This window comes from Solanum pennellii, chromosome 10, assembly GCF_001406875.1.
Source record: "Solanum pennellii chromosome 10, SPENNV200".
Classification (NCBI taxonomy): domain Eukaryota; kingdom Viridiplantae; phylum Streptophyta; class Magnoliopsida; order Solanales; family Solanaceae; genus Solanum; species Solanum pennellii.
In genome coordinates, this window is record NC_028646.1 from 3,123,335 (window position 1) to 3,140,426 (window position 17,092).

Here is a 17,092-nt window from a genome sequence, read left to right on the forward strand (position 1 = left end):
TCTCCATTCATTTTTTTGTCATTTAGTTTCGATTTTGCATGCTTCTTGAAAAAAATATGATAATTTTATTACAATATTCTATCAATTTATATTTAGTATTAGATCTTAAAAAATAATGTACTAAATAAATAGTTAATATTAAGGATTACACATGAAAAATAATACTCCTAATAAGTACTCCCTCCGTTTCAAAAAGAATGACTCTATTTCCTTTTTAGTTTATTTCAAAAAGAATGATTCCTTTCCTTTTTTGACAACACTTTAACTTTAACTTTCCATGTGGAATGTTTAAGACCACGAGATTAAAGGGCATTTTGGTAAATTTAACATAACTTTAATTTTGAACCATAAGATTAAAAGTTCTTCTTTCTTTTCTTAAGCTTCGTTTCAAGTCAAATTAGGTCATCCTTTTTTAAACGGAGGGAGTATTTTTTTATATATTAAAAATGACAAGTAATTAAAATTAAAAATTTATTTTTAAACTAATAGACAAACAAAAATGCACGAAGAGAGTACATTTTATTATACTATATATATAGAAGGAGATAAATCAAAGAGACATAACAAATTTAAAGGGGTCCATTAACAATTAAGATAAGTTAACTGCATTCCAACCTGAGAGGATCGATAGAATTTGTTCAATCTTAATTTAGAGAATTCTTAATATTCGATATGAAAAATAATAATGTGAGTAATTATTATGTTGGAAGTCCATTTCCCTTATAAGAGCCTATGTAGCGTGAATTCATTGGGAGCTCATCTCCGCTTCTCCATTAAACGTATGATGCAAATCTGAATTAATTGGGAACATTTTTTGACAAATCATGTTTTATACGATGAAAAATCAAATTAGTTCGGTCCCTAATAAAAAATCATGTTAAAAAGCTTTTTTCCCTTAAATTGGTCTATGCAGTGCAAATCTGAATCAATCGGGATAACTTCTTCATTATATATATCTTACGTCACACAACTTTGAAATAAATTAACCTATGTGACATAAATCTGAATTACAATATAAATATGAAATACTGAGTAAAACATAAAGAAAATTAGCATTTCTTGGTCCACAAGCAAAATAACAACAATAAATCAATTACACACCTTGTCCAATATATTGACAAATTTATAATGTAACAAATATCTCCATAATTTGAGTATTTTTCCCCTCAACAACATTCCATAATATCAAGGCATTGCTAGCCATACAAAATACAAAGTCAAAGTCCATAAAAAATATTTACAAATGCTTAACTCAAATGAACAACAAAAAAAAAAAAAAAAAATCAAAGATCCAATATTATTTTTATATATATAAACTCTTAACATTTTTTCAATCACAAATGCCACCTAAGCATGACAATAATGTTTTGTTGACTTGACTAATTAATCAAAACTTATAATAATCCAACTTCTAAACTATTCAAAATATTAGCAACTTGTACAATTGAAGGCCTATTTTTTCTTGAATTTCCAACACAAGCTAATGCAACTCTAGCTAATCTAACAAGTGGCCTAATATCATTAGGCAACATAAGTCTATTGTCCAAAAATTCACCAAATTTCATTTCTTTAATCAATGGCAATGCCCATTTCACAAGTAAACTTTCTTGATCACATTTCCTTCCACTCAACAACTCCAACAAAACAACACCTAATCCATACACATCACTTTCTTTAGAAAAACCCTTTTTTTCATTACCAATCCAATATTCATCATCAACATATCCCATTAACCCTAATTGTCTTTTATCATAACATGTTAAAAAAGTATACAAACCATAGTCACAAACCCTAGCACAAAAATTAACATCTATTAATATATTCGAGGGTTTAATGCAACCATGCACTATATGTGGTACCATAACTTCGTGTAAATATTCTATTCCTCTAGCTATACCAGCAGCAACTCTTAACCTACAATTCCAATCTAATAGGGACGTCCCACCACCACCATCACCACCATCATCATCATGATCACGATTTTGATGTAAGTAGAAATCAAGACTCAACATACCTCCAAATTCCATTACCACGATTCGTTCCCCAGGGCCCTCAGAAAACCCTAAAATTGGCACAATGTTAGGGTGATAAGCTAAAGATAGCCATTTCATCATAGATGTGAAACCAAAGCCAGCATTACTCAATACAAGCCTAGGATGGATCCTTTTTATAGCTACTTGTTGATCTCCATTAGGTAATATACCTACATATACACTTCCTATACGTCCTTGACCGATGATTCTTCGATGATTAAATCCATCCGTAGCTCCATGAATGTCCATTAATGAATAAGAACATGCAATTTGCTTTGTTGGAAGAGTTTCTTCAGCTTTGATTGGTTTTTTCTTGCAACAAATGAAGAGTAGGATAACAAGACATATGATGATAATTGCAAGTATAGACAAAACAACATTATAAATAATTATGATCTCTCCACCACTCATCTATAAAAAAAAAATCTCTATATATTTGGTGGTGTTGTGATTTATGTTGAGAGAATTTAGAAGAAGAAAATTTGGCTATTTTATAGAGAATGAAGTGAGAGTATATATATATATATATATAGTTAATGTTTTTATATATATATATATATATAATAAAATGGAAGTAGAAAGAGAAAAAAAAGTGGAGTATTTTATTGGACTTTTGGTGTGTACTCTTTGAAAAAAGGAAAGTTGATTTGGTACTCCCTCCGATCCATTTTATATGGTATTATTTGACTTGGCACGACGAATTTTTAAATTCAAAATCTAAAACAATTATTAGATATTATTTGTGTGGCTGTAAGTTATTTTACAAAAGATAAAAAGATAAGTTTAAGATAAAATTATTTTAATTATAATAAAATAATATATTTTTTTAATAAATTAAAAAGAAAAGTGTATCACATGAATTAAATATCAGAGAGAATCATAATTGGGAAAGAAGGTTGAAAAAAATCTAAAACATTAATTTGGCTACTTTTAGTTCAGGTTTGGCTGCTAACTGTCATTTGATAAAAGTATAGGGGGTTTGGTAAAATTTCAAATTATGAAAACAAATCTACTCTTGTAATATAGAAATTTTTTATTATTGGTTTAATATTCGAAATTTACATGCTTGATAAATTTAAGTTCAAGTAGATAGATCTGTTGAAAGAGGAAGCGTTATACTAATAAGTTTTCTATTTTAAGATTTAAATTCAAAATTTCTAACTGAGAGAAGAAAAATATATTTTATTGTATAATTGTTTGATAAGATCATTATGAACTTATATTATCACTGTTTTATTCTTATTCTATGCCTAAAAAGGTTCATATTAATATTTGAAAAGAGAAGTATTTAATTATCACCCATTCTAATTAAGTAGGGTATATAATTAATATCATTCTTTTACAGTAAAAACTCTTTTGGAAAAATAATTTTCCCAACTTTAAAGTTTCAATGTGTTCAATTTAGTCATGGTTTTGATGTTACCTTTCTCTTTTTCATTTGTTCTTTTTTCCTATTTCAAATTGAATTTGTATTGATATGTTAAACTACGGTGTTGGATTCTTTTCAATAATTTGATAAATCGTATTAAGACCCTAATTAATTTGAATATGTAGAACGTAAGGTCTATTAAAGAAGAAAGTGTTCCCTATATTTGTAAAAATAGCTAGAGTCCAGTTGCCACGCGGTTTCAACATTATCTTGAAATAATCAATATCATCTCCAAATGGAAACTTCATGCATTATAATACCTAGAATTTCATATGTGAAATCTAGGACTCTGTAACAACGGTTATATTTCAATTTTATAGGTTGAAAAGTGTTTATTTGTCATTTTTTATGTTTTTTTTTTTTGAATATCTAGATCTTAAATTCGAAAACTTTAATTAAAATTGAAAGAATACTGTCTATTCAACATCAATCGTAGATGGTAGCTAGAACAACATTTTCCGCTTTATTTATTTATTTATTTATTTGTTGTGACAACTCCTTGTTTCCTAACATATTAGCTTTTGGGGCCAATTTTTTGGTTTCCTTTTGGCTCTTGAGTCTTTGTTATAAGAATTTAGTTACAACAACCCTAGCTTCCATTCAACCAACCTCATCTAACCCAAAGTTTCATATATGAAAATTAGTCTATTCAATATATATACAAACTTGTTGGATTATAATATACACTTCATTTTAAATTTTACGCGATACAAATCAATATTTATATCGAACATGAAAATAAATGATACTGTATATTCTAAACTGTCAGAATTTCATTATTCATTGTTTTTTTTAAAAAAATGAATATACACTACACTACTCTTCTTTCTAAAGAATATCTTTTTGTCTGCTTCCTGGTGTTATGTCACTATTAGAATTTAGGCTTTTCCCACTACGAATTAATAAAAAAAAATTATGTTATAAAAATATGATATTCTTTTTCTCACTATTTTTCAACAAACTAGTTCAGTAGGATAACATTAGTAGATTTTCATTGAAATAAGGTAAAGTTTTCTAATTTTTTTCACATAAAAACACATATATTTTAGTAGCGCGTGAAATTTTTTTAAAGAGCATATCTTTAGTAGTCGCAAAAAAAGTGACGGGGCTCAAAGGAAGTAAACAAGTCATCCTTTGTAGCTAAGCACTTTTCATCTTTTGTAGGAAAATCCCCTTCTCTAGTCTTGGGAAATTGAGCGACGCATCCACATAAGCACAAGAATTTTGTTCTTTTGAACAAGCCTTCTAAATCCAAATTTTTTGTCCTTTTGTTTGAGTTCATAATAATAATAACTGGCAGGTTTCATTAATGAAAAGAAAAGCGCGGTATTAGAGCACAGAACTCAAGTATTCTAGGGTGTCCATGAAACCGTGTCAAGTGCGTTCTTGTTTATGGTTGTGAGGGCCCCAAATCTATAAATGAGGGACTACAAACATTTAAGAAAAGTTTCCCTTCTTCATACTCTTACTCGTGCGATAGAGTTATGTCATACATATTTATTCTAAATCGTGCGTTTTTAGATTCATTCATTCGACTACCCACCATACTAGAGGTGGTTAAAAAGAAAAGTCACTCCTTTATCGATGATTTGTTCTTAGCAATAGTCTTGAGAAAGTCATGAGACTCTAGAGGGATTTGAGATAAGCCCGTGGTCAATGCACTTTGACCCATAAATCACCTAAAATTCTTTTTGTGAGAGCCCACACATCTATGGGGCTTCAACTTAGGGGCAGTCCAGTAGAGTTTTTTTAACGATAAATTACAGAAATACGCATTTTTTGTTTTACTTATTTCTATTATTCCTTATTATTTTTTAAAAAAATTAAAATCTCTTATTTCTTTAATGTATCCAATTTGCATACTAATATATTCGAGTCAGTATTTAATGTATCTGACCTACCTATTATGTATCCGAGCTAGTTTTTAATGTATTCAAGCTACATGTTAATGTATCTGAGCCAGTATTTAATATATCTGAGCTAGTTTTTAATGTATCCGAACTATATATTAATGTATCTGAAACAGTAAATAATGTATCCGATTTTCAATTATTATATCCAATTTTTTTAAACTTTTAAGAGATTAATATAATTAGAAACTTATTAATTAGGAATAGATTGTAATTTTATATTTAAACTATAAAATTTATGTAATTTACCTTTTTTTTTTAAATCCAAACCTCATCAAAGGAAGGGAATTAAGATGATTAGCTTTGCTAACGTTCAAAGAGAATCTAGTTATTAGAGATGGAGTCAAATTTTCACCAAGGATATCAAAATATAAAACAATACACCAAGAAGAAGTCTAGGGAGTCGATAAATATACATAAAAAAATATTTTTATCTAGCTATACAATATAAATTCCGATGAAATGATGTCAATTATATATGCGGCTCTATCACGACTAGTTTTTAGTCAGTTCATAACTATCTACCTAAGAATTGTTGATTAAAAAAGATGCAAATTTCATAAAAGTAAAAATAAATAAAAATTGCTAATACAACTACTAAAATTTTATGTGTATTATCATATATATCCAAACTAATTTCATCATCCATACATTAAAGTAGTAAACTTTTACATACTTTATTTATAACTATAAGCACCAAATATGGAGGATATATATCATCATCCATAGTACTTTTTACAACTTTTTGTTGTTGTGATGTATACACATTGTTAAAATATTTTTCTGTTAAAAACCTAAGTTTTTATGACTTTGTTATAATAAACAAAAAATTGAGTGATAAGAAATCAATCCTTTCCTTCACTTATAAATAGGGGAGAAGCTAGAGCATAGAAAATAAATTCAGTAAAATTCAGTAATTTCAATTTCAACCTTTCTATTTGTACCATACGTTTTCAATCTTGACTCTGTCTCTGCTTACAAATGCTTCTTGACACACAACAAAAAATCCAACACAAACTTGAAATGGAGATTAATGTGGTACAACAAGAAAAAAAATCTCCCCTCTTAGAAGAAAACTTAGAATTACCACAAGTTGAAAAAAATATCATACAAAAAGCAATTAGTCAAACATTTCAAAGCACATCACACTTAGCCAATCTTCTACCTACTGGATCTGTTCTTGCTTTTCAACTTTTGTCACCAATATTTACAAATCAAGGCAATTGTGACAAAATTTGTAAAATTTTAACTATAGCACTTGTTACACTATGTGGACTATCATGTTTTATATTGAGTTTTACTGATAGTTTTAAAGACAAGAAAGGGAATATTAGCTATGGATTCGCGACGATACGAGGTTTATGGATAATTGATGGATCAATAAGAATTCCAAATCAAATTGCAAGGAAATATAAGTTGAAATTTATTGATTTCTTGCATGGTTTTATGTCAATGTTGGTTTTTGCTACTATAGCTTTGTTTGATCAAAATGTGGTGAAATGTTTTTATCCAAAGCCTTCTGATGAAATAGAGGAGTTGCTTGTTGCTTTGCCAATTGGAGTTGGAGTTTTTTGTAGTATGTTTTTTGTTGTGTTTCCAACAAAACGACATGGGATTGGTTTTCCTCTCACCTCTAATTAATGTGGTCGGTGAGGATTCATACAATCGAACTCAACTTGGTTGAGACTGAGATATTGTTGTTGTTGTACAAGTCGCGTTTTTGCTACTTGAATGAGGTGGTGGATGTGTTTTTGTTGAAAACGTCGCGGAATTGGTTCTCCCCTTACCTTTTTGTATGATAAGTGGAATTCATATAGCAAATCCCGACTTGTTTGGGACTACATTGTTATTGTTGTTGTTGTATAAGTCGCGATATTTCTTTTTGGAATATGACGTGGTGCGTGTTCATATAATCGACTTAAATTTGTTTGAGACTGAGACATAGTTATTGCTATACTATTTGCATATTGCTTCTTGAATAACTTGGTGCATGTGTTCATTTATTTCATAATTGTTTTTTGGATGAGAAATTTATACTAGTAAGTTTTTTTGTTGTGTTTACAACAATGTTTTACATGGTTAGTACGTAAGTAATTGGGAAAATTACGTAATAAAGCAAATTTATATTATTTAGTTACTCATTATAGCTATAGTTTGCTATAATTATCATTCGCAACTAACATTATGCATTAATTACGTGGGCGGGCTTCAAATTTGTTTAAATAGTCATGTTTGTATATATGTAATTCGCCAGAATATACAAATACATATGTATAATATACAATTTTTAAGCTATATACATATACAATCACCTGTCTTCCACTCTCTACCCTCTCTCGCTCACCTATCTCCTCACTCTCTCGATCTCGCTCGCCTCTCTCCTCCCTCTCCCAAGCTCTCTTGCCACGTATACAAATACATATGTATAATATAGAATTATCTAACCAATATACATATATAATTCACCTTTCTCCGACTCTTTCCCCCCCCCCCTCTCTCTCCTCTCTCTCCCAGTCTCGCTGGCCTCTCTCCTCCATATAACATGTAGCTACAAATTGTAATTATCAAACTATAGCTATAAAAAGTAATTAATTATTTTTAAGTGGTTATATGTGAAAGTTTCCTATTAAATTTAACTTAAGTACTACCAGTGCAAAATGTATTTTTATAGTAATATTATTAAATTGTTACACTAGATTACGTAAAAAAAATAAAAAAGTTCAAAGTTTAGTAATTAATTGTGAAACACATTTGATTGGTTATATAAGGGTATTCCTCGAAACACTTCTTTTTTTTGTGGACATGATTAGATGGGCCTCTTAATGGTCTCGTAGATAAAGCTCATTCAAATATGGGCCTCAATTAACATCCTTTCGAGAAAATTACTTGTCTGATACTTTTTAAGAAATAATTTACTGATTTTAGCGATATTTTTTATGTATTGTTGTGTATAGCTATACATAACATTACTAAGATAAGTATGTTGTGTATTACAAGTAAATATACATGCAATGTATAAATGTATTGTAAGTGTTTTAAAACACATTATACTTGTTTGTTAAGAAATTGACGTATTATAAATGTATTAATTAAATTATGTTCTAAATGTATTATCCATGATTGATACTTGTAGTATATGTGTCTTATAATTGTTCTCTATAATACGTATTACACTATACTATAAGTGTATTATAAGTGTACAGTGAAAAAAGTTATTAATATAGATAATAAATATTTTCTTAATATATCATATCTATATAAGTTTTCCTGTTCTTCCTCAACGAAGTGGATGAAACTGAAGAATCTAAAACCTTCGCCGCCTGTAAATTAGGTCGGATAGACAAATTTTAAATCGATAATAAAAATTTAGTCGTTGTTTTAAATATAATAACTATTTTTTATCACGAAAATAACATTCGAATACCCTTATTTAAAATATATATGGACCAACACCAACACAAAACGTTAAGATTCAATCGACAATTCATAGAATTTAAAATTTCAGAAACTATTCATGAAGTTCGAACCTTATAGTGAGTTAATTCTATCTCGATAGATTTGGTGATATGAAAAATATTAGTAATTGATGAGATGGAAAATTCCTAAACAAGGAGATCCTATATGATTGGACTTTTTGCTTGTATTTTGATCATGATTCTTTTTTTTTCTTATTTTAAATCTTCAAATACAATGAGTGCTCACTTATTCCCCATGATGTAACACATTTAGATATTCCCATTGTTCACTCTTTGGAAGAAAAAAAATATTATTGTTGTACACATTCTTTTTCAAACATATATCGAGTATAATAATTTATACATACGAGAGGCGAGTAAAATAATTAAATGTATATATAATTAAAAAGCTAAAACAAAAATCAAAGATAAATGTAATATAGTGACACTAATTGACATGTTGCAACTCAATCGATCGATTCAAGTACTTCATTTTCAAACTTAACTATAGACCTCTTGGAGGATAGCAAAATCCTCAATCAATTAGCCTAGAATAACATATATTATACGAGGAGATAAAATTTTCTCTCGAATAAATTTCTATCCCCTCTTGGATAGCCCTCTTACATTAAGTAATACAACATTTGCAATGTATCGGACATCCAAGTACTATCCGAGATCAATGAAAAATCTAATTTTTTTTTTGTAATAGGGTTAACTTCCGACTAATTAGCCCATATGAGATTTTTATGCTTTATATTATTAAAATTATGCTCAACCCTAAAAAATAATTTACACTTGCCATTTCATGACCATATATATATTTAAAGAAAAGTACTTTTAATTAGTTCATAGTCTATTTTCTACTCATGGTGTTTTGTTGTTGGGAGTTCAAATATATGTCAATTTTTGAAAAGTATTTACTTCCATTAATATTTTCCTTTATAATTTACAGTTGAAAATGAAGGGAACTCATGAATATTATCACAAGAAAATGTTGATAAGATAAGACAGGCTCTTCTACTAAGGCCTCTCAAATCCATATTTTGGATAAGATAAGACCCCACAAAAATATTATAATATTATCCATAATATATATTTTATATTTATCTATTTTTTCCATTTTCCAATAAGAAAAACCCAATCATCTAGCTATCCTTTTATCTTTAACAGACATTTGTCACCATGATATACATAATTTAATTATTGTTTTTTTTATATTTCTCTTTACTCAATAAATAGAAAGAAATTAATATAGTAAAAATAATAATATTAAATTAAAATTAACAAATAGATAAATAATTTAGTCAAATTACTTTTTGCTAAATATTTTTTAAAGAGTGCCAAAACAAAATATAACAAGTAAAATATATATTATATCAATATATCAAATTAATTATTAGGAATAGTCTTTAGAGTTAATACATTTATTTGATAGCTAGTTTGAAGTTAAGTTATTTATGTATTTAAATTCAGATACGTAAAATACCATTATAGTTTGATTTTCTTTTACATAAATGTAGTAGTATATTTAATAGTTATATGAGAAAATATATTAATAACTTTACACAAGATTAAAAAGTGAAATAATTGAATCCTTTATAATTAATCTTAGCTTACAATAATATAAATATTTTCTCATAATTAATCTTTCATTAATACATAATCCATAGCTCTAACCGGCTATCAAACGACCACGATGAACATTTGGTTTGTGTTTTAGAAGATGTAACAATCACATAAACATCATCAAAATGATTGTTTTAATTGGTCTTTTTGTTTCACTCGTTATATAAAACTAACATGAATTATGCACACATTTATATAAAACTTAATACTATTATTATAATTTATATGCATAAATTTATATAATACTTAATACTATTATTATAATTTATATGTATGATAGTGTATGAAGTAAAATACATGTATTAGCCAATATATGGACTAAACTAACATTAATTGTAGTAAGAGTTTTTTAATTTGTTTAAAAAGTAAATATTTCGCAAAATGAAAAAAAATATTTAATTCTTTTTCTCAAATTTGTGACATCTCCCTAAGGTCTAATCCCTGTGATAATTAAGTCAACCTAAAAAGATTAATAATTGATTAATGAACTCATATTGTAGTAAATATGGATAAATAATTCACCACCATATTTTGTGATGGCTAATTAATTTGTTACATATTAAGTTCAAGTTAAAGCCTAATTAAACACTTAATTATAAACTAACAAACGATAGCATCATTAGTTGGATTTGGGATATATTGGCAATCCTCAAAATATTAGAAATTGATACGAAATTAAAATACATAGATGAAAATGGAGAACTTATTTGAAATCTTCAAGAGAATGGAAAACACCAATCTTCGTCAATTAATTCATGTTCTAAGCATCTTAATTTATATGATATAATTTTAATTTATCTATAAAAAATATATAATTATTTTACTTGAACCATAAATCTATGTGAATTATTTTCTACTTTACTCACAAGATAAAGATAAATTCTCATACATATCATTTTTTTTAGATTTCACTCATAGCATTACAATGATTATATTATTGTTGCAAAATAAAATTATATAGTTAAAAAAACGTAACTTTAAACTTTCTCTTATACTAAAAAAACCCTCTTTAAATTAATTAGATCACGCATTTAAAAAGAGAGAAATGTTGAAAACTCTATTGAATTTTGGCGCAAATTATTAAAACAAAAACTTGTTCTTAACACTATCAATAGTTCAATATGAAACTAATAATTTACACCAAATTTTAGAAAGCTTCTCTCTATTAAAAGTTTCATTTTGTTGTCAAATAATACCAATTATGATGTCACATAATTTGAAACAAATACCGTACGATTATAATATTCCGCAGTAAAAAAATAAAAATAAAAAAAATTGTGAAATACTATTAGGATATTTTAGGAAGAAGACAAATAAATCGAAATAATACGAACCGTTCATTCGTCACCTGAAAAAACACCCCTCCATTTTTAACAGCTTTTCTTCCTCTTACAAACTTCTCTGTTCAGTGTACTTCTCTGTTCACAAGTCACTATTTTCTCTCTCTACTCTCTCACTGCCAATGGAGTCTCGCGTCTTGACCGGTGGCGCCACCGCCATTCGCGGTGGTCTCCCACTTCTCCGGAAGCCGGCGGCAGTGATGAAGTTCACCACTGCCGCCAGTTGCGGCAGCAACAGGGACTTCCCTGCTGGTGCTGTTACGGCAAAACCAGTCGGACCTCTAATTGCCGGCCCCAATTTGATTTGGGGACGACAATTACGTCCGGCTATCCTTCTCGAAGCTTCACCAAAAAGGGAATCCATTAAGCCGTGCTCCGCTGCAGCTTCTTCTTCCGCCGGAAGCAGCGATTCCTCCGGGTAAGGTCCATTTTCAGTTTCTTACTTATTGACCCGACCCGTATTACGTTTAATTTGAATTTTGACCCGTTTTGTTTTTCTTCGCCCAGGGAGGCTAAAGTCGGGTTTTTCAACAAAGCAACTCTGACTACCGGGTTTTTCTTCTTCATGTGGTATGTCTCGAAAACTTATCATTTTGTAGCTGGTTAAAATTACGTACATATTAATAATATTGAGATTAGTTATGAAATAATCTTTCGATCTTTTTTTTATTCCGTTATTTTATTTGTTATTCATATATACGTAGGATTTAATATATGAATAACTTAGTTCTTATTCAATTACGATAGTATTTTAATTCTTTTATTAACGGTTAAACAGTTTTTGTGATGAAATGACTAATTTGACCTTGATTTTTTTGTAGGTATTTTCTGAATGTGATATTCAATATCCTCAACAAGAAGATCTACAATTACTTTCCTTATCCTTAGTACGTATTCCAATGTGATTTTTTTGTTTTGTTTTGTTTTCTATGGTGTAATCAATATTTGATTGTAATATAAGGAACCTTTTTAAAAATATTTTATCCTTTTGTTTTTTTAATAATAATTATTGTGATAATCTTTTTATTATATATGCAGTTTTGTTTCTGTTATACATTTGGCTGTTGGAGTGGTATATTGTTTGGTGAGCTGGACTGTAGGTCTCCCAAAAAGAGCTGTAAGTGTTTTTTTTTAACTCATGTATATTTTTTTACTCAATCAAATGTCTTTAGACTTACTTATATACGTTGACCGGGTAAAATAAACTTTAGAGTCACGTTAATGATAAATACGATAAATGATGCTCATAAAGAAATGATATTAGTGATGTGGCAAATAAGGTAAGTTACTTGCGTAAAAATGTTTACACTCTCACTGTATATAAGTTTAAGTCCATAGTGTGATACGAAAATTAGTTTCTCTGTGATTGATTTTTTCAATATGTATTTCCTTCTGGAGAAAAAAAATTACTGGAGATCTCCAATTTGATTTGAGTTTGACTGTGAAAGACGATGATCGATGGCCATAAGGAAGTAATATTATAAATGTGGAACACATATTTTGATTCTTGGTTCATTATTGTCATGTATAAATGCACCACGTTAATCAAAACTATATAACAATATTTAGGTATCGATTGTGTAACATTGTTTTAGCTTTAATAAAACACATTTTCCTTGACTAATTCGTTTAGAGTTTTTACAAGACTGCAACATTCTGATTTGCTGTGAGTTTTTGATTTCTCTTTGTAGCCTATTGATTCAACACAACTGAAGCTGCTCACCCCTGTTGCCTTTTGTCATGCGCTTGGCCATGTTACCAGCAATGTCTCGTTTGCTGCAGTTGCTGTCTCGTTCACTCACACAATCAAAGGTCACATTCCACCTATCGCTGCAGAAATTTTTTGCATTATACAATCCGTATTCAAAGTCTAAGACTGTTCTTTTTGTCGTACAGCTCTGGAGCCTTTCTTCAATGCTGCTGCATCTCAGTTCATTCTTGGACAACAAATACCTTTAGCACTATGGCTGTCACTTGCTCCAGTTGTCCTTGGTTAGCCCTGTTCTTCTCTGTCTTGTTCCACTCAGGTTGTAGCGATAAACACATTCTTATTATTTTGAAATGAGGAAATAGACTGAAAATCAGTTTCAGGCTGATAAATAAAAATTGTAGATTCTTACATTTTTTTATATTTACTAGAGAAAGGGGAAAGTTGTGTGGTCGTCTTTTAGGTGGAATAGGCAGGGGCCTCATATCTTCGTGTTTATTTAGTAATCGCGTAGTTCTTTTTCTTTGATGTTTTCTGCTCTCTGTTGCTCCATTTTTCTCTGTAGCTTGATATTTTGTCGTTATTTCTTTTTCTTACTGCAACCCTGTTTTGAATAACTTCACCTTTTGAGCCGAGGGTAAGGTCTACTACTTACATCTTACCCTCCTCAGACCCCACTTGTGGGATTACACTAAGTATATATGTTGTTGTTTGTTGTAAAGGGGTGAGTTTTTAAATACTTATATGCAAGAGGTAATTACCGTGTTGTGATATATCTTTCAACTGGATGTGTAGGTGTGTCGATGGCTTCATTGACTGAGCTATCTTTCAATTGGTTGGGCTTCACTAGTGCTATGATTTCTAACATCTCCTTCACATACAGGAGTATATACTCGAAGAAAGCTATGGTATGCTCTATGTAAAACTAATCCGAGTATTAAAACATTATCTAAGGCAATTTTCTGATGAATGCTTCTTTTGCAGACTGATATGGATAGTACTAACGTGTATGCCTACATATCCATCATTGCTCTTATCTTTTGCCTCCCGCCTGCCATTTTTGTGAGTCGGATAACATCAGCATGTCACTTTCTCTTTTTTTCTCGTAAATCTACTTTTTCCTCATTATATACTTTTCATTCTGTCAACGTTACAGATTGAGGGACCTAAATTGCTCCAATATGGATTCAACGATGCCATTGCTAAAGTTGGTCTAACAAAATTCGTAACGGATCTCTTTTGGGTGGGAATGTTTTATCACCTCTACAATCAGGTAAACCAGTTAGTAAATGCTGCTAGATTGACGAAAACCTGTGAAAAACCTTCAACCTCGTAAACATATTAATATGTGACTACATGCATAATTGGCCTGTTTACAAGATTTTCCGCATTGCTAATCTTCTCTTTTATGTACTTTTCTTTAAACAACCAGGTAGCCACAAACACCCTTGAGAGGGTGGCACCTCTTACACACGCAGTTGGAAATGTGTTGAAACGTGTGTTCGTGATTGGATTCTCTATTGTTATCTTCGGTAAATATCCATCTTTGCTAAGTTATATCTGCAGAATCCCATGTTACTGGTGTTATGACAAGAAAACTTAAACGTATACGTATGTTGCAGGTAATAAAATTTCAACACAAACCGGTATTGGAACCTGCATTGCAATTGCTGGAGTTGCAATCTACTCTTTCATTAAGGCCAAGATGGAAGAAGAGAAAAGGGTGAGTCCAAAACGAAATACTAGAAAATTTTTGTTCCAAATTTATCAAAATGAATATACCTTAAAAGGAAAGCATGTGCTGTTGGTTAAACACTTTAGGATCGTTTGATAGTTGGTTAGAGTTATGCAGTTACCAAACATCATATTAATTTTATAAATGAAAACTTACCTTCTAACCAGTCATCAAACGTGGTACTATCTATGCAGAACTTAATACGTGCATAACTCACCTCTAAACCGCCATCAAATGACCCCTTGTGACTAGTGGTTTATCTTGCCAAATGCCAAGCTTATTTACCATTATATGATAGTGATCGTGCATGTATCCGTCTCATGTATCTTTACCACTCGAGTGAAAACTCTATTAGAACTCTGGACTTCACTCATCTACTACTCGACCTTTGCCACAAAGATTGTTTCCTTGATTCTATTCTAGATTGCAACATGCATTGGTTTAACTATATCGAGTTACTAATATCTCTACTAAAACTGAAATGATTTTCTTCACGTCGATGTTCATCTTATGATCTTATTCTTCTGCAGCAAAAGAAAGCCGCCTGAAAATGAAGGAACGCGTATCAGGAAGAAGGTTGTGATGGACTCTGTGTTGATTTTTCACTATTTTCTCCTGTCCAAATAAAAGATGAAGAAGGGAAACCTCTGCTTTTCTTGGAGTTCTGTAGTTTAGTTTGGAGTCAATTGTTTTGATTCAAAGGTCAATTGCCTGCTAATTTCTGTATACTTGTGATTATTGTAATAATAATAATAATGTACCAACTTCTATATATATTTCATTCCCTTACATCTTGAATTCATTAAAGACTGAAGATTTTCATATATTGTTAATACAACATGTGAATTTTCATGTGTATAGCGATAGAAAAACTTATTTGCATTTGATGTTTACACTGATCGAATAAATACTATATAATCATTGCCGTATAAAATAATTATTGTTTACACTGATCGAATAAGTGCTATATAATCATTGCCGTATAAAATAATTATACTATCTCCTTTTTTTTTTTGAAACATGTTGTAACATGTAAAGTATCTTCTTTTGAGAAGTTCAAATTCACTTTTAAAGAGACTTACCCGTAGATAACACTTAGATAATTTGATAATGTAATAAAAAAAAGGGAAATTTTTCAAAATGTCATTATTTTAATATTTAATAGGATCTTTTTTCAACACTTTAAATATTTATTAATAATGTCAAAAATTTAGTTTGTTATATATCTTATTTATGTTTTTATTGAAAGAATATAATTATTAAATAATAGAAAGGAGAATTTAGGAAAAAGAATAATTTAAAAAAGGAACAATCACTAAAAAATTTCATTAGTTACAAAATAAAAGATAACTGCCAAAGGCATTCACATAATTGATTACATTTATCATTATGAATTTTCAATTGATAATACTTGATTTCTGGTCAATTTTTTTTGGATTAAAAACAATTTTTTTTCTTTTTTGATTAGAAAATTTGAAATGAAATAGGTTAAAAAATCGTTGACAAGCAGCTTTCGAAAAGTAATTTTTTACTAGTAGTTCGATAAAATTGATGAAATATAATTTGGATCAATTATTAGTTAATTTCTTCATTCTTAATGTGTTTCTAATTGACTATAAATTTGATATGAATTTTATTACATAATTGTATAGCGTATCTATTTACATACAAAATTGTATATATTATGAACAAGTTAGTATTAATGAGTTTTAATAGATTCGTTGAATTTTTTTTGTTGGTTGAATACGAAGATATTAATGGGTTGTTTGAGGACTGACTTTTTAGTTGGCTAATTTTTTTTAGTTTTTTGGACAAAATGGTATTCCAAACGTAAAAATTACGACAATCGTACT

At 29.3% G+C, this 17,092-nt stretch overlaps 3 protein-coding genes across 3 annotated transcripts; 2 read left to right on the top strand and 1 right to left on the bottom strand.

Annotated features, from left to right (window-relative positions):
- Positions 1-1,279: 1,279 nt before the first annotated feature.
- On the bottom strand, positions 1,280-2,537 carry LOC107001749 (probable serine/threonine-protein kinase PBL7). Its single transcript, XM_015199724.2, has one exon. The coding sequence runs from the start codon at positions 2,442-2,444 to the stop codon at positions 1,395-1,397; it is 1,050 nt and encodes a 349-aa protein (XP_015055210.1). The 5' UTR covers positions 2,445-2,537; the 3' UTR covers positions 1,280-1,394.
- A 3,816-nt stretch (positions 2,538-6,353) lies between these two features.
- LOC107032631 (protein DMP4) lies at positions 6,354-7,056 on the top strand. The gene has a single exon (XM_015234225.2). It carries the CDS (start codon positions 6,354-6,356, stop codon positions 7,011-7,013), a length of 660 nt encoding a protein of 219 aa, XP_015089711.2. The 3' UTR covers positions 7,014-7,056.
- A 4,735-nt stretch (positions 7,057-11,791) lies between these two features.
- On the top strand, positions 11,792-16,093 carry LOC107002248 (triose phosphate/phosphate translocator, chloroplastic). The gene is made up of 12 exons (XM_015200191.2): positions 11,792-12,214; positions 12,304-12,366; positions 12,618-12,683; positions 12,835-12,913; positions 13,488-13,608; positions 13,693-13,788; positions 14,300-14,412; positions 14,489-14,566; positions 14,661-14,777; positions 14,937-15,036; positions 15,127-15,227; positions 15,770-16,093. Exons 1-12 carry the CDS (start codon positions 11,919-11,921, stop codon positions 15,785-15,787), a joined length of 1,248 nt encoding a protein of 415 aa, XP_015055677.1. The 5' UTR covers positions 11,792-11,918; the 3' UTR covers positions 15,788-16,093.
- The last annotated feature ends 999 nt before the right edge of the window (positions 16,094-17,092 follow it).

Coding starts and splice junctions, on each gene's coding strand:
- LOC107001749 (XM_015199724.2), bottom strand. CDS start 2,444: ATGAGTGGTGGAGAGATCATAATTATTTATAATGTTGTTTTGTCTATA.
- LOC107032631 (XM_015234225.2), top strand. CDS start 6,354: ATGCTTCTTGACACACAACAAAAAATCCAACACAAACTTGAAATGGAG.
- LOC107002248 (XM_015200191.2), top strand. CDS start 11,919: ATGGAGTCTCGCGTCTTGACCGGTGGCGCCACCGCCATTCGCGGTGGT. Junction 14,413..14,488: donor TATACTCGAAGAAAGCTATG/GTATGCTCTATG, acceptor CTTCTTTTGCAG/ACTGATATGGATAGTACTAA. Junction 14,778..14,936: donor TTTATCACCTCTACAATCAG/GTAAACCAGTTA, acceptor TTAAACAACCAG/GTAGCCACAAACACCCTTGA.